This window comes from Serinus canaria, chromosome 6, assembly GCF_022539315.1.
Source record: "Serinus canaria isolate serCan28SL12 chromosome 6, serCan2020, whole genome shotgun sequence".
NCBI lineage: Eukaryota > Metazoa > Chordata > Aves > Passeriformes > Fringillidae > Serinus > Serinus canaria.
The window spans coordinates 22,611,118-22,635,172 of record NC_066320.1 but is presented as its reverse complement, the minus strand read 5'-3'; the positions used below and the strand labels follow the sequence as shown (position 1 = coordinate 22,635,172).

The 24,055-nt window shown below is 51.2% G+C and overlaps 3 protein-coding genes across 13 annotated transcripts in view; 1 reads left to right on the top strand and 2 right to left on the bottom strand.

Moving 5' to 3' along the window:
* The window catches only part of WBP1L (WW domain binding protein 1 like), a 59,178-nt gene extending 55,089 nt beyond the window's left edge, over positions 1–4,089 (bottom strand). The window contains exon 1 of one of the 3 annotated variants that reach the window (XM_018910648.3): positions 3,951–4,089. In XM_018910648.3, coding sequence (XP_018766193.1) covers positions 3,951–4,037 — 87 coding nt within the window. In that variant the 5' untranslated portion in view covers positions 4,038–4,089. The remainder of the gene's footprint in view (positions 1–3,950) is intronic. The other 2 variants (XM_030241362.2, XM_050976233.1) reach the window with 2 other exon arrangements.
* A 3,078-nt stretch (positions 4,090–7,167) lies between these two features.
* Positions 7,168–14,346, bottom strand: SFXN2 (sideroflexin 2). Of its 9 annotated transcripts, none has more exons than XM_030240920.2 (12): positions 14,226–14,346; positions 12,919–13,145; positions 12,460–12,630; positions 11,474–11,572; positions 11,250–11,325; positions 11,087–11,172; positions 10,345–10,405; positions 10,207–10,273; positions 9,624–9,673; positions 9,281–9,330; positions 8,993–9,040; positions 7,168–8,604 (listed from the first exon to the last, which is right to left on the bottom strand). In XM_030240920.2, the coding sequence occupies exons 2-12, from the start codon at positions 13,077–13,079 to the stop codon at positions 8,505–8,507; spliced, it is 969 nt and encodes a 322-aa protein (XP_030096780.1). In that variant the 5' UTR covers positions 13,080–13,145; positions 14,226–14,346; the 3' UTR covers positions 7,168–8,504. The 9 variants fall into 9 exon arrangements, with proteins under 9 accessions (XP_030096780.1, XP_030096783.1, XP_018766197.1 ...); XM_030240923.2 differs by having other exon boundaries at positions 12,919–13,085; positions 14,226–14,290; XM_018910652.3 differs by lacking the exon at positions 14,226–14,346 and adding an exon at positions 14,106–14,225.
* Positions 14,347–14,349: 3 nt separating this feature from the next.
* ARL3 (ADP ribosylation factor like GTPase 3) overlaps positions 14,350–24,055 on the top strand; it is a 30,403-nt gene continuing 20,697 nt past the window's right edge. Inside the window, exon 1 of the mRNA XM_050976219.1 lies at positions 14,350–14,473. Within this exon, the coding sequence (XP_050832176.1) occupies positions 14,471–14,473 (3 nt within the window). The 5' untranslated portion in view covers positions 14,350–14,470. The remainder of the gene's footprint in view (positions 14,474–24,055) is intronic.

Sequence of the window (24,055 nt, the reverse complement as noted above, 5' to 3'; positions counted from 1 at the left end):
CTTTCCATCTGCTGCCCAGCTGCAGAGATGCAAGTTGAAAGTCTTAAAGCATTTTGCATAATTATGAGTGCAACTCACAAACAAAATTTAATCAGCAGGAAAGCTTGCTATACAGATGAGACACCAGAGTTCACAGTAGTATAATCATCCCAGAAAGAGCAGTCCTTAACCCAGCCTGCAGTTATTTAAAGGTTCCTGTTCTAAGCAAGTGCATCACGTACTTTGATCTCTGCTGCCTCCTGCCAAAATTGTGGATATTAGCAAGCCAAAAAACCAAGAGTCTCAGACAAAGATATGGCAGACAAAATACATCCCATGGTTACACAAGCAGCTCTCCCCCTGAAGGAACCTGATGCATTTCAGGAGACAAAGAAGTGCAATTGTAACTAATTATCTTTACCTTAATCAAAAACATTGTTTTAAACTTACAGATGAGGAGCCTGTTACATGAGAATTGTAACTTTGCTGTTCAGTTCACAGACTACCGGAAGTGATGCTCTGAAAGGGTGTGAATCCAGTCAAAGCCTTGGATGAAGCATGGTAATGCTACATTGGTGCAGTCAGAGCTGTGGTCACAGAAACTCTGTGTTACAGGGGTGTTAGCCACAGTGACAGTCCTGCCGAGTTGCTCCTTAAAGCAAGGATCTGTCCTCTTTGTCACATATGATGAATCATGCCTCAAGTCGCAATACTTCAAGCAAATTCTTTAATTTGGGATTAAATCAGTCTCTATGAACATGCTTCTGCCAGATTTTGGCTCAAAACCACCTTATTAGAGAAAGACAGATTCCACAGACTTGTCACATAGTTAACATTCACTTAAATCTCTTGTTTTTAAAGACAACAACAGTTGAGAAAACTATGTGATCATTAAGTTGCAGGCATGGAAAGCAGACAGATTGTTGAGACGGTCAAATAACCTTTATTCTGCCCTGTAGAGACAAACTACGATAAAAAAAGGTTAATGTTTGAAGTTTTTCATTACAAACTTTATCAATTTCATTATGAAATATATTAATTCCTTATTTCCTTCTGCCACAAACTGAGAAGAAGCACATAGCTAAGGTGTGCTGGTAAGACTCCACTTCTACAGCTGCTACTGAACACAGCTAGATTTCTTCCTCCTGTGATGTTTATCCTGATTTTATTACAACATAATTGGAATACTTCAGCCTGTAATCTACTAATAAATGCTTCCACTCGAGTTAACTAAGTTTCGTGCTCTGATTACAAGTGAATCTGCAATGAATAGTCATGGAGACAGATAAACCTGGATTTGGGATAGAAGATAATATAACAGCCCATCATTTTCTCTGTGATCCACTTTAGTTAAAAGAAAGGTCTTTGACGATCCTGGGCAGTCTGGACTTATTTTAACCTGAAAAATCAGACACTCCTGCAGAGCACAGTGTGTTCTCCTGAATGTTTGTTCAGTGCTAGGCAGTACAGCTCCACCTCCTGAATTATTTAAAGGACACATTTCTTGCAGCCCAGCCTTAGACCACCAGGTCTGTGGTACAGTTCTTCCAGGCAAGGGGACACAGACCCTGAGCAAGAAGCTCTCCCTGACAGCAGAAGCAATAAGGACATAGAAATGTCTGTAAGGTATATGGAAGTAGGCAGCAGTCACCAGAGGCAGCAAGGGCAACAGCACTCTGGAGAGGACAAGAGACAAATGCTGTCTGGGTTTCAGGAAGAAACACAGGAACCTTTGGTGCAGAGATCTTCCAAGTCCAGCACTGCCCCACTGCAGGTCTTCTCTGTGAACTCACTGGCTCACTCTGATGAAATCAGGCTCTAAGGCAACACCAAAGCAGATGAAGTTTTGTTACATGCTCATTTCTCAAGATCCTACATTACCACGCTGGTTTTTGAGTGGGCAGCTGTCAATCTCTAGCGTGCAGTGAGATAATTCCAGCCTTTTGACAGACAGAGTATACATTTAAGATCTAAAAAAAGCTGTGAGAGTTTTATATAGACAGACTATGGAAAAGAAATGAGTAAAAGATGCATCCCTATCCAAGTGCTCTTAAAGAAAACGTAGGCAGCCCAACCTGTTCTCCCCCACTCTCATGTATTGTACCACTCAAGACATATTATTTCAGGATTATTTCTGGTGTACTGACTAGAGAGTATATCCACAAGTCACAAATGCCACTATTCCACATGCAATCCAGATGTACAATTGCTTCCATGCCTTCCTCCTTTTTTCTGTCTTCCTTTTCTACTTCCTATTTGTTTGACTAATGTATAAACTGTCTGAGGCAGGGAGCATCTTGCACATTCTTCAAAGCAGGTATGACATTTTTATTAGCATGTATAGGGTAGTAGAGATTCACAGATACCATACAGATAATCCTACCACCTGACCACTGCTCACAGCTGGGTACCACAACAACCAGACAGCAAAACGGTTCTGAGATGTGCTTGTTTACGTTTAGTTTATGTACCTCAGCCTGCAGGTGAAACGGAGGAAGCACCAGGACTTCCGTCTATTAAAGGCAGTTGAGACAATGTGAAAAACATACAGTTCAACACAATCCTGCATCTGGATACCTAGGGCAGGAACAGCCAAGCCTTAGCCTCAGTGTGGCTGAAGGGAATTTGGAATGGCTCTAGGAACAGCGAATTACACAGCTTTTAAAGTATATTTGGTGCTCTCAACACATTGAAAAGAACAGAATTCAAAGAGGCATAACATCTGTAATTGTAGACAAACTCCTCGCCTCCTCCTCCTGCAGAAATATTGGGAAGTGTTTTAGTGGACACCTTCCAGAAGGACACATCCATCTGCATCCTTTTGACATTAAGCACAACGCACCACATGACACCTGTGACCCACAGTCACAGATCAGCATCTCAATATCTCTGACCTTCAACAAATGCAAACTGCAATTTGTACTTTATACAGAAGACACCATATCAAACCAGAAGTCATCATATTCCATCCATGCTTTCCACAAGGTGAAAAAGGCATAATGACTCCATGAACCATAAGATCCAGGTCATGCACAGATTGCTTGGCAGAGTGCTGTCCTCACTGAGCATCACTAAACATACACGTCAAGGTGGGAGAAGTTACAGGTGTGTACACTGCTGGACTGAAGACCACCACTGGAGATGTGAACTGTACATATTGTAGCATAGTCAGGAGACAGAGTAAAGAGATGAAAAAGAGGGAGCCAACTTCATTAAAACCCTTCCCAGGCATGACAAAAGTAGTTACCGGGTGGTCAGAGCCTACAAAGACAAGGCCTGGTTCCCCTCATCCCAGCTGTAACAGCTCCCTCTTCCTTCCCGCTGCCGACAGCTGTGTGCCAAAGCTCCTTCTCCACTGTTCCTGCCACAGGAAGACCAGCTCACCTGTCCTGGGCAGCACCACACAAGTCCCACTTTCCTGCTGACCCATGTCTTCTGCCCCATTGCCACCCCCCAGCTCACTCCAAACCTCCTCCAGCCCTGTCCCCTCACAGGTCACCTTGCTCCCTGTCACCACCTCTAAAATATAACTGCACCTCCATCCGCAAAGCCCCGTGCACCTGCCAGCTCCAGCCTCCTGCCCTCCTCCCCTCCAGCCACCTTTCCCTTGGTGTCCAGTCAAACACCTTTCTACTTCGTCCTGCAGCCACTCTGCCGCACAATGCCCCTGCAAGCGGCATTGCCACCCGTGCCTGGATCCCTACACCACCTCTCAATCCCTACGGTACACAGGAACCCCCAAAGCCGGGGCTCTGCATCCCCCCCAGCTTCACTCAAGTCATGGGGCTCCCCAAACCTTAGGCGGGCCCCCAAAAGCCTCTTCCACCTGGCACACCCGGCCAGCCCCGCCGGTGCCCCTGCCCCAAGGGCCGGCGCAGCCCCCCGCACTCACAGCCGCCCCTTTTCCCCGGGACGCAGCCCCCCGGCACGGCACGGCGCGACCCCAGACCCCCCGAGCGGCTCCCCCCTACCTGGGCGGGCTCCGCGCCGGCGGGCAGCCCCTCGGGCAGGGCCTGGAGCAGCAGCAGGGCCATGGCGGCGCGGAGCCTCCTCGCCATGCCCCCCACCCCCCGCTCCCGCCTCCCCGGCCCGACTGCGGCCCGGGACGGGAGCCCAGGGGCACCCCGCGCCCGGACCCGCCCTCGGCACTCCTCTATTGGGTGGCCGGCGCAGCTTTCCGCTTGCCATTGATTCAGCGCGATGTCGCTTATGGCAAAACCGGGAGGGGCGGGGTCTGCGTGCAGGGCGCTGCCATCTTGAGTGTGGCACAGCGAGGAGGGAGCCTGAGGGCGTACTCGGGCCGCCATGTTGTGAGTGGCGGAACTGTCTGGAGAGGGGCGCAGGGTCTGTGCGCGCACACACAAGCGCACACACAGACACACGCGCACGCACAGACAGACCGACAGCTTCCCTGTGGCCGCCAGGCACTCATCCTCCATTCAGCTGGTCACTCCTGCTCAGCATGAGCCGTGCTCAGCCTCCTCCCCAGTGCGCTCACATTGTCCCAAACCCCAGCAGCCCGGCCGGACCTGGGGCAGCCCGGAAGGGCGGCACGGAGAGGGCGCTGGGATGGCATCAGCGGCATGTCACTGGGCTCAGGGCGTCCGGTGGGTAGCAATCTGTTGGTGCCAGCACCACTGGCAGATATAAGCAGCATGGAGAAGGGGATCTCCCCCTGCAGCTGTGTCCCAGCGTGTCCCCACACAGTGATCGTGCACACTCCCAGCCGGAGTGGGGGCACCTTGAGCACCTGGCAGTGATTCACAGCTCGGCAGAGACAGCCCTTGCTCCTGGGCAGTGTCAGAGGGTTTCTGCACTGCTGCTCCCAGCATACCAGACAGCCTCCATGCTGGATTGCCATGATGAGGTTCATCAGATACTCACATAACAAGTTAAGAAAGGCCAGAAAAAATAATTGGTTTAGCAACTTATCGCCTGCCCTGGTTTTTTTCTATCCAGATCAGCTCTCTCGCCTGCTGCTAGTGTGGGCCGGCAAGGGTTCACCCGTCACATCTTCACCATGCTCGCTCTTCTTCCTGTGGCAGCCAGATCCCGGCCTCCAGCGGCCCTCGGGGCTGAAGACTGTCCCTTCCTGCTGGGATTGCCAGCGCTTGAGGGAGCCCAGCAGCCTCCCAGCCCCTGCTCAGGCTCTGCTGCAGACCAACCTGACATCTTTGGTGTGGTGGCCATTTGAAGTGAGGTCGTAAACACGCTGGAATACTGACATTTCCGCCACACGCAGTTATTGAAGGAGCTTTATTCCTGTACCCTGCTAGCCCTGAAATTAGAGGCACAGCAGGGAGAAGGCATGAAGTTCACGGGAGCACAGGACAAGCCCAGATCAGGTGTGACTCATTGTTGGAAAGCAATTAACACTTGCTGCTCTTCCCAAGCAGGGATTTGTGACTGACTCTTTGCAATGAGGTTTCCTTCCTGTTGCAATGGGAAATGAAGGCCAGACTGGCCACAGCTTGTCAGCAACTCCTCTGCTCCCCAGTGTGACCAAGGCAGGCTGCAGACTTACTGTGGTTTTGCGGAGAGCTGGCAGACACTGGCTGCAGTGGCCATGTCCAGAGTGATGTGAGCTGTTGAGATGACTTGAATCCTCGGGGGAAGATTCCAGATATAACCTAGAAACCTAGAAACCCTGCTGAGCTGAACTGTCAGCTGGCATAAATCCATGTTGATCTGAAGAGGGAATCCAGTGCTGTAAGCTCAGGGAGGCGGGAAGGAAGCTCTGTCTTGAGCATGGCTTGCCAATTCTATAAGCCCAGAGCAAACCTCTTACTCTGTCCATAAGCAGTAAACTGCACCACATCCCACTCCCCAGGGCAGGGAAAGACCTGATGCGAGATGGCAATAGCACTTCAGGGGGTCTCTGTGCTCCACTGCCCCTCTAGAATGGCTGAGGGCAGGAAAAAAGGAGTGGCCAAACAGCTGAGGCTTTGCTGCCATGGTCTCAAGTTTGGCTTTGTGTGGCTGTTGCCCCAGAATCACTGCCCAAAGAGCTCCCTGCTCTGCCTGGACCCCTCCAAACTGCCAAGGCAGGAGGGGTGAACAGCAAGAACAGGGAAAAGGCAGGTTTTGGGTGCTACAGCACATCATTTTACAAACATCGCCATGCTCCCAAGCATGCCAGAGGCACCTTGGACCCAAAAGACTGCTACAGGTACTTTTCTGAAAGCCCTCATGGCTGTTTTGGGTGTAGGACAAGAGCAGCGTGAGCTAAGGAGCTTAAGAAAAGCAGAGGGCAGTCTCCTTGTGGCTCCTCTCCACTCCCAGCAAGAGTGACATCTGTTTCATTTCATGTGCTTATCTATTACTTTAATTGTGCTTTAACAAGAGATCTAATAATGCCCAGGAAACAGATATACAAGTTTGAACATGTTTTCCTACTTTCTGCTCTGCTGTTAATTATTTCAGAGCTCTTTTACAGCTTTCTAGGAGTAGCTACATGTGGTTGGAGACATTATCCTTTGCCTGTTGCAGCTTTGGCAGAAGCCAACCTGCTGTGGATACAGCTTGGCACTTAGAGAAGTACCTTTTGCATTTGGCTGCTCTCTCTGAAGGAGGAGAATGGGTAATGTGTCTCTACTCAGGCATGTGGCTGATGTGAGAGTGCTGCTGCCCTACAGATGTAACACAAATCCCTGACTGGAGGGAGGAGCATGGATCATCCACTGGGCCATGGGACTCTCAAAGCAGGGGCTTTACTCCGGGACTTGGGCTCCTTTCTCCCCCAAACTGGGCTGCAGCACACTCAAGCTGCTGTCCTTTGGGGTGGGACAGGCCTCATGGCAGACCCAAGATAGCATCATGAAACTCTGCCTGGCCATGAAGATAAACAGCACCCATGGGTGTAGGAAGGGTCTCCCAGTGTTATCCTCCCAGGGCCCAGAAGTGGAGGACTGTCACTGTGAGCACAGCACAATCACCTTTGTCACTTGCCATGGGATTTTGCAGCCCCAAGAACCTCTTGGGGAAGGCTGCCATTGAATGCCCAAAGGTTTCAGAGCTCATGCTATGCCTTACACTCTTCCTCCTCCTGGCCCCTTTGCTCACCCTCACCCTGATGCTTGGTCAGTCACAAAGCCCACACTTTTCCCTTCCAAGGCAAGCATGAGACACACATACCAGCCCAGCCCAGAGAACCAGAAACAGAGATCAGCCAGAAGCACAACCCACAGCTGGTTTTTAAAAATCACATTTATTTTTCAACCTTTCTCTGCTGTCTGCAGTGCAGCAGCACTGAGTGAATTCAGAGCCTGAGTGAATGCCTTGACAGCTCTGTGACAAGAAAGAGAGAAGCTATTATAGACTGTTCAGTGGAGAGCCACAAAGATGATGAGGGATTTGGACCATCTCTTATGAGGAGAGAAGGTGAGAGTCAGGTCTGGTCAATCTGGAAAAAGAGAAGACTGAGAGGGATCTCATCTGTGCATATAAATATCTCAAAGGCAGGTGTCAAGGGCATGGTGCCAGGCTCTTTTCAGTGGTGCCCAGCAACAGGACAAGGAACAATGGCCATAAACTAAACCACAAGAAGTTCCACCTCAACACGAGGAAGAAATTCTTTACATTGAGGATAGCAAAGCACTGGAACAGGCTGCCCAGGCAGGTTGTGGAGTTTCCCTCTCTGGAAATACTCAAAACTCACCAGGATAAATTCCTGTGTGACCTGCTTTAATAACCCTGCCTCAGCAGGGGAGCTGGAATAGAAGGCCCTCCAGAGGTCCTTCCAACCCTAACAATTCCATGATTTGTGTATCTTCTTCCCCATGTCAAAGGGGGCACAGACACAATTGTTCTCTAAAGCTGCAGTTTTGTAGTTTCACTGTGGGGACCAGAGATGTAGGACAAGGGTGACAGTGCTCAGAGGAATGAAAAAAATTAAGGGCTACAAACAATTAGCTATTCCTTTCATGGCTTGTGGCAAACACAGAGTGAATAGAACCTGAGAGCAAGGAATGTATAGTCCAAGCATTGGTCTCTGGACTTTGGGATGGTCACTCTCATGGTGCAGAGAGAACAGGTCCCTTCACACCTGCCAAGACATGATCCATCTCTTGGGAAGAGGCTACTGTGGTGGTTTAAGGCAGGAATGTGGTTTGGTTGCTGGTACAATGGCAGGATATCTGCTTTTAGAGGTAGAACTGTGCTCTGAGCCAAGGGAGAGAGCCTCATGCCTCATGGGGCCAAACCCACTGAGGCCCAGACAGGCTGGGCCGAAGGAAGGCACAGGAAGCGCAGGCATCCCTCAGGGCAAGAGGGACATGGGAAGGCTGAGACATCATGGACCCATGTCCATGCCATGCAGCAGATGGGCATGGGTCAGGACAAGCCAAAGTGCTGCAAGCTGGACACAGAGTCAGATCCTGATTCTGCAGTGGAAGAAGGCTGCATAGAAGGTGCTGGGTGGGAGCGCAGATCTGGGCTGGACTGTGCCTCTGACCCTGCTCAGGGGATGTGGAAATGGTAGTGGCAGGAGGACAGAGGGGTGTGATGGCTCCTGAGGTAGTCTCCATTCACAGTCCTTTGTTAAAATAGACGTATGGCACTTTGTCCCCGTGCTTGGCCATGATACTGTCACGCAGCTCCACCTCAAGGTCAGCCAGTGCAAGGGAGCTGTGGAGCGGGAGATACACACTGAGAGCCACGATCCTCCTCCCCAACCACCAGTCAAACCACCCTCCCTTCCCATTGCCATTTGAGGCCTCTGCAGTCCCTGGGATCTTGCAGGCTCATGGCAAGACCCACCACCCCTCCCTCCCAGTGCTGGAAGGCAGAGAGCTGCCCGTGGAGCTGGGTGTCCTGCTGCTCCCAGCACAGCTCACAGAGCAGGGGAGGCATGTGTTCTCCTACTGCCCTGGGCACCAGTGTGTGCAGGCAGGCACTGCATTGAGTTGAAGGGTGGGTGCCCATCCTGCTTCTCCTGGCATGGGCAGAGAGGAACTAGGGAAGGAGGAAGGCTCCTGAGATCCTATGCAGGAGGGGGAAGCAGTGGAAGAAATACCATCGCTGGGGGAAGAGAGCACAGGCTGCTGGCACCATGAACAGGAGGCTGTGGGACAGAGGAAAGCAGAGCATTAGTCTTGGGGATCCCAGCCTGTTTGCCCTCCAGCCATAGGGATTTCAGCCCAAGAAGTGCTGCTTACACCCCTAGACTCCAAATAACTGGGGAAAGTCCAAGCTGAAAGGTAAGCAGCTTTGCAATTTCTTCTGGGAAAGAAGTATTTTTTCAAGCATCTCTTTGGAGCCATACTCCAGGCACTCACAGGTGATTGAGCAGTGAGATACTTACAAGCCCCCGCAGAGCAGCACCTGCAGAGGCGCGTGAAGAACCCGGATCCGCTGCAAGAGAAGAGCCAGGACTGAGTCCCTGGCCCTCACCACAAGACCCACTCACAGGGTGGGCAGACTTCTCCCCATGATAGGACTGAATGCCCAACACCTCTGGTGTGCACCAAACCCTGCCACCCTCCCACAGCCTCCCCATGTCACCTGAGAGGCCATTGGTGTATCAATGACTGAAGTAGGGAGCAAAGCAAGCCAGGCTCTGCAAATCCCCATTTGATCCCCAGCATATCAGCAGCAGATATGTGCTGGAGCACCACAAAACCCTGGCAGGAGAAACATGCACTCACCTGCATGAAGGTGAATTTCTCCAGCCGCTCCATGATGACGGGCAAAATAACTAGGCACAGAGAGCAAAGGTCAGCCCAGATGCGAGAACAGCTATCCTGCTAGCCAGCCTGCAGGGCTGACCCAGCAAGACCATCCACCTGGAGGCCATGGAAGCAGCTAGTTATGCTGGGAGCTACTGGGTGTTTGCGGACAGCAAGGACCTGACACGAGACCCCCACACACCCATCACTCGGGCAGCATGGTCTGTGCTCCTCATGCTCCTGTCCCTCCTTCTGGGCTTGCAGCATGTCAAGGGTCTCACGAGCAGAGGGGGTGCTGAGCTGCACGGTGAGGGGCTAGGGCCAGAGAGCATGAGAGCATCCTTATGGGGCCAAAATGCCCCCTGTCTTCCAGGCTGTGGTTTGGCATGGCGGGGGCTGGGGGACCTCTGATGGGAATGGCTGGATGAGGAGAGCAAATGCCATCTGGGATGCAGGGCCACCCTCCCTCTTTTTTGTGAGGGAAACTGAAGCAGGGGAGGGCACGGTGGTAGGTTCTGGAGAGTCCCCAGTTCAGCTGCACAGCCCCGTGCCCCGCACTCACTCATGCCCGGTGCTGCCATGGTGATCCTGGAGAGCACAACCTGCGCGATGCCCTTCACTGCTGCCCTCTGCAAGCAGAACCAGCAGGTGAGCCCCGGCAGCGCCGTGCCCCAACCCGCATCCCCATCCCCAGACTCACCCTGGAGCGGCCGAGCTCGTTGTTGTTCTCATCTGTCACTGTGATCCCGTTGATGATCTCCCTGAAGGGGACAGGCAGTCGTGAGTGGAGGATGGGATGGCCGGGAAAGCATAAGGACACAGCAACGGGGTGAGGGGGTGCCAGGGGAGTCCTCTATACACAGCAGACCCAGATGCCCCTAGGGCACGGGGCTCCAGCACCCTGGGGCACCACGGTCCCCAGCCCAGCCGATGCTGCCATCTTCAGGGCACAGCTGCGAGCAGGACCTGGCCGTGCTAGGGACAGACACTGCCTGGATACACAGCTGAGCCGGGGCACAGTCCCTTTCACAGTACCCGAGCTCCTTGTGCCGTGACTTGTGGGGAACCCTGAGCAGCAGACACAGGTCACCACAAGGACCCTAACTGGGGTGTCTCAGTATCAGGATAATCATGGACTAGGGTTCTCCCATAGCCATGCAGGAGATATTTGGGCTAGAGGGATCTTCCAGCACAGATTCCAGAGCAGCTATCCTCAGCCAAAAATCCCCCTCCTGCTCTAGGTGGAGGCTGAGCTATCCCACCCAGCACCCTCCACCAAAGACACAGCACTGCTAATGCACAGACTCCAGTTCACCTCTCTCCAGCTCCCAGGAGGGGAACCCAAGGCAGGGAGGCCAGGCAGCCCAAAAGCCTGGCTGCCACCAGCTTGCCTTTGGGGGGAGCTGGGTTCCTCAAGCGCCCCAGCCACATGTGACACTTACTGTTGCCGCATCATGGGGATATTGACACAGTTGGCAGCAGCCACAGCTGCAAAGGGGACCCAGCGGGCCAGCAAAGGGGGGGCTCGCTGTGAGAAACAGGTTGGCATCAGCATGGGAAAGCAGGATGTGCCCAGCTGCCCCACCTGGCCCTAGCCTGGCATACCTTGGTGTAGAAGTTGAGTCCCACTGCAGTGGCCAGGGCTGCACTGGTGGCCGTGACATAAGCCACCCCGATTTGCCTGGACAGCGATTTCAAAGGGAGACAACAGAATCACCAACTCTGACTCAGCCCTGTTCCTTTGTGCCCTAGACATGGCATAGAGGGTCTTTACAGGGCATCCAGGGGTGCATCAAATAGGCACACTCCATCCTGTGGGGCCTGCTCACCTCAGAGAGATGGGGGAGGCAGCGTTGCGGTTGGTGTAGTTGACAAAGGCATTGAAGGACTGGTTCACCCACTGCCAGAAAACCACTGCAGGCACTGTCCTGTGGAGGGAAGGGATGGGAGAGCACCCAAGGGCTGTCAGGGACACCTGGCCTCTGCCTGTGGCCAGGCTTGGCAGGGAGACAGCCAAGATGCCTGTAAGCCACTCATCATGGTGTCTCCAAAGGGAAACTGAGGAACTGTGGCAAAGTGACAAGCCAGTGGCAGAGCTGGGAAATGATCCCAGGAGTTCTGGTTGCCCTGGGGAGCATAGGAAGGGAGGGCCCAGTCCTGCAAGGCACTTGGGCAGGGGTGGGAGACACAGCTCTCAGCAGGGTGGCAGCCATCCTCTGCCGGACTGAGATAAGCCTTTGTCAAAGCAAGCAGCAAGGAGGGGACACATGGGGACAGAAGTGGCTCTGGGGAATGAGGGTGCCTGGGTTTCTACTGGTGTCTTAGGGACACTGATGTGGGGCAGGAAGGGACACAGGGAGCACGCTTTGGAATGCAGGGGGTGGAGAAGGGAAATGCAGGGAGCTGTCAGCAGGGGCTGGGGATGCTGAAGCAGCCTGGCCTAGGGGCACATATGGTACTCAGTTCCAAAGACTGCTATGAGCTACAGACCAAGACAGCAGCCAAGCAGGATGTGGTTGTAATAATCATTACAGGGGCTATGGGAAGAGTTCAGCTGAGCTCAGGGTGAGCTGAGACCATTCTCAGCCATGCCACGGGGATCTGTGATGCTTCTACCAGGTTGGGTGCTGGGGACAGAGCCCAGAGACATTAGGTTTGACCACAGGACAGAGGCAAGCACAGCAGCCAGGGGCATGCCCTGGGCAGCACCCAACCCCATAGGAGGCAGGCTGGCCGTGCTCTGGCCTTCAGAGACCTCGAGAGGGGCTGGGGGCTCTCAGGGTTGTGTCCCCAACCTGGTGTACCAGGAGCTCACCGATAGAACTGGAGCATGCAGCCAGTGATGGCCATGCCCCCCGGCACCTGGAAGGACATCCTGCCAATGAAGTTCATCTTCTCACCGCTGTCAGGGTGGAAGGCCGAGTCGTACAGCTTCTTGGCATAGAGCAGCTGCTCCTGGCTGCTTCCTGGCGGCACCAGCCCGGCCCTGCAAACCCAAGCCCATCAGGGAAAGCTGCACAGACCCACCAGCACCCAGCACTGCCGAGGCACAGAGCTCTGGGCACCACATGAAAGGCAGAGAAGGATGCATGTCACAGCTTGAGGCTCCTGGGAGAAGCCTGGGAAACCCCCTCAAAACTACCTCCTACAGATGTTACATCACAGCATACCTGCCTGAGAATGACTGCCTCCATCCCCTTCAACACTGCACAGTGGTTGGGATGGCCATGAACACTGGGACAGCACCTGCCCCATTCGTACCCCTGCCCCTCACCTGCAGCTCTCCACCAGGGCCTTGGCCTGGTCCAGCTCCTCCTCAGGCACCAGCACTGTCCGAGGGTCGGTGATGTTGAGGAAGTGCTTCAGGCGCCCCACAAAGGTGCTCTGGTCCCAGCGTGGGGAGTCGATGTTGAAGCTAAGGGAAACTGTGGCCATCTTGGTCTGGTCAGGGGAAAAGGCCACTCAGTAGGATCCGGCCTTGCTTGCTCACTGAGTGCACACCTGCCACGGCCACAGAAGCAGTCAGCTGGGTGAGAGCCATGGCAGGTTTATATTTAACAGGACAATTGGACTTTCAGCAGCCCTGAGCCCAGGAGGCCCCTGCACTCCTGCTGTCAGCAGAACACTGCAGTCAGGCCGCTCCTTCACACATCACCCTGCTTGACTGGGGTCGCCCCACTTGTGCTCCACCCCACACCCCCTCCTTGGGGTGGCATGGTGCTGCACAGCACTGTAGGACCCAGCTCAACCTTCCACAAGGCTGCCCTGCAGGTGCTCCTACAGGGGCACTACTCTGCAGCCCCCGAGTGTGCCGAGCACAGCACCCCTACACTGTGCTGTGCCCCCTATGGCACCATCCTGCACAGACCTCTAATGCTGCTCTGCACTGCCATGGCATGGCCCTGCATGCTCCCTGGGGTGTTGCACCACATGCCCACGGTTCACAGCAGAGAATCACAGAATGAATTACGCAGGAAAATACTTCTGAGATCAACCTATGACCAAACACCACCACGTCAAATACAGCATGGCTAACCTAGTGCTTAACCCTAGCCAAGTGCCATGTTCAGTCTTTCCTTTGACACCTCCGACGGACTGTGACTCCACCATGTCCCTCGGCAGTCCTTTCCTGTATCTAACCACCCTTCTGTAAAGAAACACTTACTAATGTCCAACCTGAACCTCCCCTAGCACAGCTTCAGACTATATCCGCTAGTCCTGTCACTGACTGGCTGGGAGAAGGGACCCACTCCCACCTAGCTACAAAGGTAGTTGTAGACAGCGATAAGGCTCTCCCTGAGCCTTTTCTCCAGGTTAACCGCTCCCAGCTCCCTCAGCCACTCCTCTTAAGACTTGAGCTCCAGGCCCTTCACCAGTTTCCTTGCCCTTCTCTGTAAGGCACAGCACAGCTCGGCTCGGCACACCCCAGACTCGGCCCGGCATGGCACAGCCCCGACACACCTCCAGCGCGGCTCGGTCACGGCTAATGTCGGCTCGGCACGGCTCGGCGCGGCTCGGCGCAGCCCGGCACGCCCCAGCCCCAGCCCAGCCCAGCCCCGTCGCGTCCCCACGTGTCCCCACCTGCGCTCCCGGGCCCCGCTCCCGCCCACGAGTCGCTCACTCGCCCCCGCGCTCCGACGCGTGGCCGCCCTCAGCCAATCATAGAGCTCCGAGCGGCCGCGCCCACCTCCCCCGGCAGGGCCGCCCTAGTACGCATGCACCGCTCGTGGGCGGGCCCATCGCTGGCCCCTCCCCCGGCGCGGGCACGTCGGCGCGAGGGGTGGGTGTGACGCAGTTGCCCATGGTAACCCCGGGCCGCGCCGAGGATGGTGAGCGGGGCGGGGGGAGCGGGGCCGGGGCCGGGGCCGGGGCCGGCGGGGCGGGCTGAGGGACGGGGCCAGCGCGGCCGGGGGCGCCTGAAGCCGCGGATGATTCACCCCGCGGAGCTTGGGGTGATGGGGGCCGGAGGGTCTGTCGGGCCCGGCCGGGCTCGTGGCAGGCACGGGCAGGCCTTGGGCCATGGGAAGGGGTGGCAAGGCAGTGGAACCAGGGGGACCCAGCCAGGCTCTGCTTGGTGCTGTCGGGCAGTAGGATAAAAGGCAACGGGCAGAAATTGATGCACAGGAAATTCCACCTGAATATGAGAAAGAACTTTGCCGTGCGGGTGACCACACACTGGAACAGATTGCTCAGAACGCTTGTGGAGTCTCCCTCTGGAGATATTCCAGAACCATCTGGACACGATCCTGTGCCATGTGCTCAAGGATGACCCTGCCTGGGCTGGATGTTGGAGCAGATGACCGACTGTGGTCCCTTGCAGCCTGACCCATCCTGTGACTGTGTGACACCCACCCAGGGAGTCTGGCTGGCCTGGGGTCTGAGTGCCCTCCGGGAGCGTCCAGTCAGGCATGGGGGCCTGGGGCTGGGCAGGTTCATGTGCCCATACAAAGGAATGAGAACACAGATGTTATGGGGGACACAAAAAATGCGGTTGAGTCCTAAAAAAGGCAGCAGAACTCGTGAAGGGCCTGAAGCACAAGTCCTGTGAGGAATGGCTGAAGGAGCTGGGATTGCATAGTCTGAAGAGGAGGAAACTCAGGGGTGACCTTATCACTCTCTAGCTACATGAAAGGAGGTTGTAGACAGGTGAGGATCAGCCTATTCTCCTTGCTAGAAGTGACCCAAGTGACAGGACAGGAGGAAATAGCCTCAAGCTGTGCTAGGGGAGGCTCAGACTGGACATTAGGAAGAATTTCTTCACATAAAGAGTGATTGGACATTGCAAAGGACTGGCCAGGGAGTTGGTGTAGTCACCATCCCTGGAGGTGTTTAGGGAAAGATTGGAGAGATTGTACATGGCACTTGGTGCCACGCTCTAGTTGACATGTAAGTGTTCGGTCATAGGTTGGACTTGGTGATCTCAGAGGTCTTTTCCAATCTAATTGATTTTGTGATTCTGTGAATCAGGTCTAGACAGGGGCTGGGAGGCTCAAGGATGCTATGGGGGGGTCTTTGTTGGGATGGAATCAGCATGCCTGGAGTTGATTCAGTCAAGGTGTGAAAGGTGCGATGGAGGGGTGGGTGCTTGGGAGGGCTGGGGACCAGGATGGCAGTGGCCTGAGGAGGGAAGGAGCAATGGAAGAGCCGGGCAAGGAAGGCAGTGCTCAAAGATTGCCTGTGAAGAGTCTAGGAGCAGCTGTGACTCTAAAGGTGCACTGGACAACCCAGCCAAGGTGGGAAGAGGCCACCGTGGGACTTGGATCCTGTCTATAGAAACTGAGAGAGCTAGAAGAGAACTTGCTGAGGTGGAAGGGCTAATTTTTGATACACAGCCTGAGAAGGGACTGTGTACCAATCATGGCAGAGAGAGACTGGATGAAAGGGTTAGGTGTCCAGAGATGTCCAGGACAGAGTGCTCAGGGGCTGAAAGAAAACTGCCAGTTGGGTGGGATGAACAGTCTGGTGAGTCAGTGGGGAAACCCAGTCAGTGTTTGGCTGGCTAGAACAGTCTGCTGTTGTGTGCTCTGGGGTTTTCTGCCATGGGCTGGCAAGATGAGGGACAGTCTGGGTTCAAAAGAAGAAATAAGAATAAACTGTGGGAAAGACTGGAAGTGGAATTTTGATGTTGATGAGAGAAAGAAAGATCCCAGGGAGAAAAGAAGTGTTGGAAGAGAGAAGTAAATTGTTTGAGAGGTAGTAGCAGGGATTGAAAGGAAAAACTGGGTGTTTTGGGTGGAGGGCAATGCTGGGAGACTGGTGAGATGGTGAGGGTGTAGTGCAGTCTAAATTGAGGTTGGATGATGGACTAGGGTCATCCAGGTGTTGAAAACAATTTGGGTTTAGATGCCAAAGTAGTTGGGGTGGGACAAGTGGGATGCTGGCAAAGTGCAGTGAGGACCAGAAGGAGGAGTTGGAACTATGGTGAGGGATGGTGACAGAGAGCTGCCATGGATGTAGAGCCACTCATGAGGGTACTGCATGAAGAGAGAGCACAAGCAGAAGGCAATAGCAATGGGGAAGGAGCTTTCCCAAGGATAAAGCCTTGTTTTGTCCAGGAGCCCTCTGGACATAAGTTGGATTCATGCAAGTAGAGGGATTCATGCATGGGAGGAGGTATAAGCAAGAACACCAATGGCAGCTTCTCATCTTCACTGGGTTAATTCTGGCTGCATCCCTACCTGCTGGGTCACAGAGAAGAAGATTGAGATAAAGCCTGTGGGATCTGCTCTATTTCAGATGAATTGGTGATGGGGAATGTCACACCAGGCACCAAAGCCATCACAGGATGGACATCTGCTGTAAAGATGAGGGCAGCTGCCTCCAGCAGTGCAGTGCTTTGTGGGACACATTTGGCTTGCAGCTGCCAGATCTGCTCTTCTGCCTTATGATGTCCTGATAAGCTGGTGTAGTCTGGGATCTGGCTGCTCTTATCCAGGTGCTTTGTGTGCAGAGAGGGTGACTGGGTGTTCGCCAGTGTTCATGTTATTTGATACAACGTTTTACTGCCTCTTTGTCTATTTTCCACTTCTTGGAGTTGTTGTTTTTTGAATTAATAACCTCTCAGGCAGGGTGGGTGGCACTTCGGGGTGCCTGATGGGCTGGGTAGACTGGACAGAGGACTGGAGAGCAATGCACTCTCTCTCTAGATTCTCAACTTTCATTAAAACAGAATAATCATTTGTGGTAGAAACTTTGAAACAGCAGCAAATACATCCAAAGCAGCTATGGCAGCCTGGGGGTATGGGTCAGCAGTCAGAAATCATCCAGATAGCTTGATGTAACAATTTGCTGCTTGTCATCTAAGCCGTGATAGCTGCCTGTGAGCATGTTCCTGCCATGCCCTGATGACACTGGGAAGCACTAAAACTCCCCTCAACAACTGCTTGCTCCAATAACCAGTGATAAAAGGGTTAATGCTGAGGTTTAAATTATTTCAGTGTTCATCCAAGTGAATAAGTACAGAGGGGCAGTGCCTTCTTCTGCACAGCATACTAGGATTTCTCACAGCTGTGGGGCAGGGGTGGTGGAAGGTCATAGTTGGAGCATGGAGGGAAGGATGAGCCATAAAACTGCAAAGCATGAGAGATGTGTAGAGCTGAAAGTCTTTGGCACCGTTAAGCAGCATCTGCAGTGGGCGCATGGCAAGGGCGAAGGGAGGCTGCTACATGAAAGGATATGCTGCTTTCCAAAGTTTGGGAAATGCTGTGTAAAGCAGAGCTTGTGGCTTCCTCGTCACAGTAATGCTTCCCATTGTCACTGTAATAACAATCTTTACCAAGAGACGTGGTATATTATTGATAGATGCTGGGGCCAGAGGATGGCCAGTGTTTTTCTAAAACCATTGATTGAAGATGACATCATTGTGTCAAAACCAGATTTGTCAAAGTGTGGCCCTGTTTTATAGCTGAGGAAACTGAGTCACAGAGTGCGTAGCTGACATAAGGCACATCTGGTGAAGAGGGTAAAAAAACAGCATAGCTTAATGCATAGTCAGGCATCTTTATTCTGATCTTGAGCTCATGTTTCTTGGAAAACCAACATCTATGTCTTGCCTGCTCTAGGTGTACCTCATACTTAGAAATTCTTTATTTTGGCTTTTGTTCCTCGGCAGTAAGGCTCTCTTTAAAATGGCCCTATTGAAAATGCTTTCAAGTATTATAAATGTCTCGCTACTTTAGTTTTCAGTACAGTTCAATGTCATGTTTTTTGGTTTATTTTACTGATTGCTGAGAGGCTGATATGAGAAATCACCTGCAGATAGGAGAGTATACCGTCACTGGCCAAGACTTTGAAGTTCTGAAACCAGAGAGAGACTGCTGACATTGTCCAGTGCTGGGCATTGGCTCTTCTCTGCACAGGGCAAAATACTTCTTTCAAACCTGCTGAAACCAGAGGAGTTTGATTTTAATTATGAAAAGAGGATTCATGCTGGTATTGGTTTATGTATCAAACTGGAAACTGCTGTGTGACCTCTTTGACAGAAAACTACATTAGTAGGTTTGAGCTGGAAAAACTCTGTAGGTGACTTGACTCCATTAAATTTTGGATTTCAATGCAGGAAAGAAAGTCTGCATTGAATGACACCATATGGTGGAGACATGCAGTAAGCAAATGATTTTTTGGGAGTTTTGCCAGAGTAAGAAGTATTGAATAAACTGTGCTCAATAGATTAATTTACTTCGGTTGTATTTTGAAAGAGACTGGATGATTTTATGACCATTAGTGACATTTGCAGCTCTGCAGCCGAAGATAAAGGTAATCAGACGTCATTCTTCAGGGCACCAGCTAATCAGTGCAGTTGTCAGGAAGGACTCCCCTCCTCCAGCTCTGTGTGCAGGATTGCACCCTGGATGACAAATGTAGCCTCATATATCCACTGTGCAAGGCAAGATATTTGGCTCAGCTAAGCCCCTCGTCCTTCCCTGTGTCAGCTTCTCCTGTGTGACTTTCTGAAATCATCACGTGTACCCTCTGTCTTTAACTTACACTTTAAAATTGGTGAACTGCTACCATATTGCTTAATAGAAAGTAAATAAATAAATTGGTGCCCAAAGCTGTGCTAGGTGCAGTGCTGACAGAGCACCAAGGTGCTCCCATGCCATGGAAATACATGGTCTGTCTGGGGTGAGAGATAACCAACTGATACAAATAAGTAGAATCCAAGACAGGTTTGAACTTGACACATTTGCTGCCTAAGCCTCATCAAGGATTGTAGGTGTGGCAGAGAAGGAATTAGCAGAAGAATCATGGGCTGGTTTTATGGATATTTTGTGAAGTTTCTCCCACGCTTGTAGGAAAGTCACAGAAGTTTGAGAATAGACCTCAGCAGTGCTGGGGAGCTGTGGGGAGTCAGGAGTTGTCATCTTGATGGCAAATGTGCTTGGCTGAGATGAGTCTTGAGGATAGTGACTTGTGGTTGCAGTAGTGGGGAAGGGGGCATCTCTGTAGGGGTGTAGAGATGGGGAAGATGTGATCATAATGGCAGGCTGACCTGCTGAGCTTTGTGGCTCTATTGCATCTTGGTGAAGTGAATTGATTCTACCTAAATGTCCACCTCTAGTGGATAAGCAATTGGTGGTGACTGAGGGTGGCTTTATTTTAAATTCATTATATGAGCCTTTTGGCTAATAAAGTTAAACAGAATACATTTACTTCTCTTTCCTAATAAGAATCAACCATGCTTTGCAGCAGTTTGTGGGCCACTCTTTTTATCCATGCCCTGTGTATCCAGCCCTCAGTAAAAGGGAGAATTTTTCTTTCCATTATGGCTTTATATTGCCAATCTGATACGATATTTAAACCGATTATCTCAATGCTCTGTTTGTCCCAAACCAATTTTTGTTTTGGCCTGTAAAGTGAATCTTCCTTTCAGTGGCTTCTGTGGTACAGGATGTAGTTACATGCATCAACTAGTTCAAGAGACCCATATACAGCATGAATAAACCCACAAAACCCTTAGCTAGGACTATAAATATCACTGTATTTTTATATATGTAGGATTTTTTTTTGAGAGAGAGAATAGGATTACTGCATGCAGCTATAATTGAAAGTCCTTTGATAATTTGATGGGTATTTTAAACCTAGCAATGATATACTTTCATAAAACCACACATCCCTGTTTTCTGAAGGATGTTAATAAGATGGTTAGCTTTGCTTTCATGCTCAATGTGTTTATGAGGGCTCTTACCCATTTAGTTGCATCTTCGAATTTAATGCCCCACTCTGATTTCATAGCAATTGTCAGGAGTCTCTTTTTCTTTATTGTATGTCCCCGCTCACTGTCTGGAAAATACAGTCTCCTCATTGCTGACCCCATCAGTCTGTCTCCTCACGGTGCTTGTAAAGAAAACCCTCTCCACCAAGGACAAAGATGTTTTTAAACAAGCCAATCTGATATCAGACATAGTTTGCTTAACCCAGAGGTGACCAAGAAGCACATGCTGGCTGACTGTGCCCAGCCTTGAGTTGCTCTGTCTGGCTGCCCTTCTCCAAAGGCTGCACACGCTGCCATGCTGTGCTGTTCATTATCTGAGCAGCATCTGCAGTTCCCTTCTCTGTTACAGATGCCGCAATCTGCTTAGTTTTGTGCAGCTGACACGCTGCCCTTACACTCCTGTGAGGTGTCTCTTTGGCTCCTCAGCCAGCTCACATCTACTCTGGCCTGCTCAAGACTTGTTCTGCTTCTCACCCTGGACACTCCAGTGAGCAAGTGCCACTGGCCTGGCTGCTATGCAGCATCCTGGGAATCTTCCCTTCTCACTACTGGCTAAGTCCCAGCATGAGACATTTCTTACCTCCCCTGCTTCAAAAATCTGCTCCTCCTCTGTTGTTTCTGTGCATCTTCTTTGCGCCAGATCTTCCCATTTCATGGCTTTCTACCTGACAGCTCCCATCAATAACAAGGCATTGCTTTCTGACTCTCCTCAGCCCATTAGTTTCAGCATTGTGTTTGCCAGCAGAGGAGTGCTTGTCCATCAGTGTGTGTGCAACAGGGGCTGCTTGTCCCACATCGTGGTGGCATGCAGCAGGGTATTCTGCTGAGTTATTTTTTCCAGTCTACTAAGCTGTCAGGAAATGCCTTCTGTCTTTCTAGCCAGTGTGCTCGCAAGATCAATTAAAGAAAATTAAAAAGATAAAAAAGAGAAATGCATCTGGACATGGCTTTCTTCAGTTTTAAATCTTTGCTAACTACAGGGAGAATGCTGGATTCACATTTTAAATACTATTTACAAAACAGTAACAGTCACAGGAACCAATACTATTATTTGGCCCTTGATTTAAGTTGTATATACAGACCATGCTGGCAGCTACTGAAATAAAGTCTGCTTCTCTATGTTGGCTTGCTTGTCTTCCAGCCTTTTAAATCAGCTTACTTTATACCTTGGAGAATACTTTTATTTCTATATATATCTTCTCTTCTATTGGCTACCCCTGATAATCCTGTGATCAGCCATGCAGCAGTGTCACTTGAGTAGAATATGGAACGATGCTGATCGTTTTCTCATAGGCTGTCATACTAGCCCAGAAATAGCATCCATCTACAATGGGAGAAGCTCTATTAACATTTACAACTGTTCCTCTTCCCAACCCTTGAGAATTGCTCCGTGGTAGATAAGCAGTACTTTGTAATACATTTCCTTGCGCTCAGTATTTTGGAGTTGAATTCTGAAATATAAAGGCACCTAATCCTGATCTGCTCTGGGATACACTGCTCTGCTCTTAGCAAGTGGAGCTGTGAATAGGATTAGCATTTCAACAGCTTCTTTTTTTAACTGTGAGCAATAAACTAAAATAATAGGGCCTGATTCAGAGCTCTCCAAAGTCGGCAGTAGTGCTTTGGCTGATGTACATTGGCTTTGGGTCAGGCCCATAAGAATGGGAAATTCAGTGTTTCCCTAGAAAGGAAGGAGAATGTGTGAATTTTAGAGTTCCTGCTACTGTGGAGTCTGTCCACACTGAGCTGAAATCCACAGATTTACAAGCCAACAAACACAACTGTAAATTTGACGGCAGGTGAAAAGAAAATGTGTTGCTAGTCATGCAGTTAAAACTTGTGCTTTTTAATGATGTCAAGGGCACTTAGGACATGCATATAAACAAGTAACCACTAGAGGTATTTTTGCTGCTGTTCCTTTTCTCTTTCCTCAGACGTGTGGAAGTGCAAGCCATCATCAGGGCAGAATATGGGTTGGGCACTGTGGCCAGGGAGATGAGCTGTTGGGCTGGCAGGGCTTGCAGTGACTGGCTGTACTGAACACAGCCCTTCAAATTCATTAGCCATGGGCCCGTGGGTGAGAGCCAGCTGTGAGCATCTGGCCCTCAGGGCCCTGCACGTGGTGTTACAGGCCTGTACACTTCAACTACAAGCTGTTTTGGGGATTTACTGTGCCTGTGCTGGTGCCTGTACTGAGCAGGCATAGCACTCTCTACCAAGCAGAGCCCATTTCTAATTCTCAGCTCTTGAGCAGGGCCTGGATTCCCAGTTTTTTACCTGCCTGTCACCTACAAAATAGGTGATACCTTGAGCCTGCTTATTGGGCAGTAAGATTGCAGTTTTGGTATTGCTTGCACAAGCTCTGAATTTCTGAACCTCAGCTTTCCAGAGTGCTTTTTTTTCCTGCAGCTTTCTACACATACCTTTCAAACCCAGTTTTACTAAGTTCCTTCTCTCCTCCCTTAGAGATGTGTTTCTTACACATCACACACGTTTTTTGAGCTGTAGCTGGTAATTTAACAGAAACCCATTAAATTACTCTGAAATTGAAAATGCTTGCAGGGGTGGATCAGATGTCACATGCATTTGAATCTGAGCGTTACTAAAAGCTTTAGCATCACGACCTGTAGTGCCGAGTCCTTCCCAAAGCACTCCCACCTGGGAGCAGGGAGGTGAGCAGTCAGAAGCAGCATTTGCAGAATGGCTGCGGTTGGGAGTGGGCAGAAGGACACTGCTGGAGACAGGGGATGCGTTGCAGTGGTGACAGTTGTACTGCAACGTGCAGCTCTTTATCCCGAGGACAAGTTTCTGATTGCCACGGTCTGGAGGGGATCGGGAGCAACCTTCAAGGCTCAAATAGTCCTTGGCTCTCAGCAGGAATATTTAGAGGGTTTAGTTCCTCATAGCAACAAAGCACTTCAAGACATTTAACTGATTACACCCTTGCAGTTCAACAAGAAGTATTATCTCCATTTTGCTATTGGGAGAACAAGAAGGCCTGAGATGTGGGCCCCATGGGCTCTGGTTTCTGCTGATATTTGAACTTTTTTCCTGGCTCTTGGTTTTAGTGGGCTTCAACAAGAGAATTGTCTGGGAGAGATGGAATAGGAATGCTGAGGGCTTCAGAAGGGGCTGTAGGTGTTGCCTGGATTTTCTCAGGCAAATTAGTAGCAAGAGTACCTGTGTCCACAGGCAGGGTCTCACTGTGGTATGTGCTTCTTGGGCTCTGAGGAAGAGTCCCTGACATGCAGGGGCTGCAGAGTAGTGTGGCAGCGTGCCAAAGACACCGAGGCATTCCTGGTGTCACAGCCTGCTCCTGTGCCCTTAGCTGCAACTGTCCCCCTCCTTTGGGGTGGGCTGGGCAGTGAGAGGCAGGTGGAAGTGGAGTGATTCGCATCTCTTGGTTACATGCCAGGATCCAGAATATTTTTCCAGCCATTTTAGAGAGGTGCTGGTCTCTGACTTGTGGCACTGACAAAAGCTTGGGTGTGCTGCTATAAAGGTGCATGTTTGTAAATGAGCTGACCTGCATATTCTGTTTCCTAATCCTGAGTGATACTGTCAGCTCAGAGAGCTGAGCCTGGGTAATGACTGGAATCCACTGTGCTTTTCTTAGTGAGGATGTGTGGTAATCTGAGGTACTTGTTAAGTGCTACATCCTGAGAATCAGAACTGCACATGCCCCATGGGTTCAGCA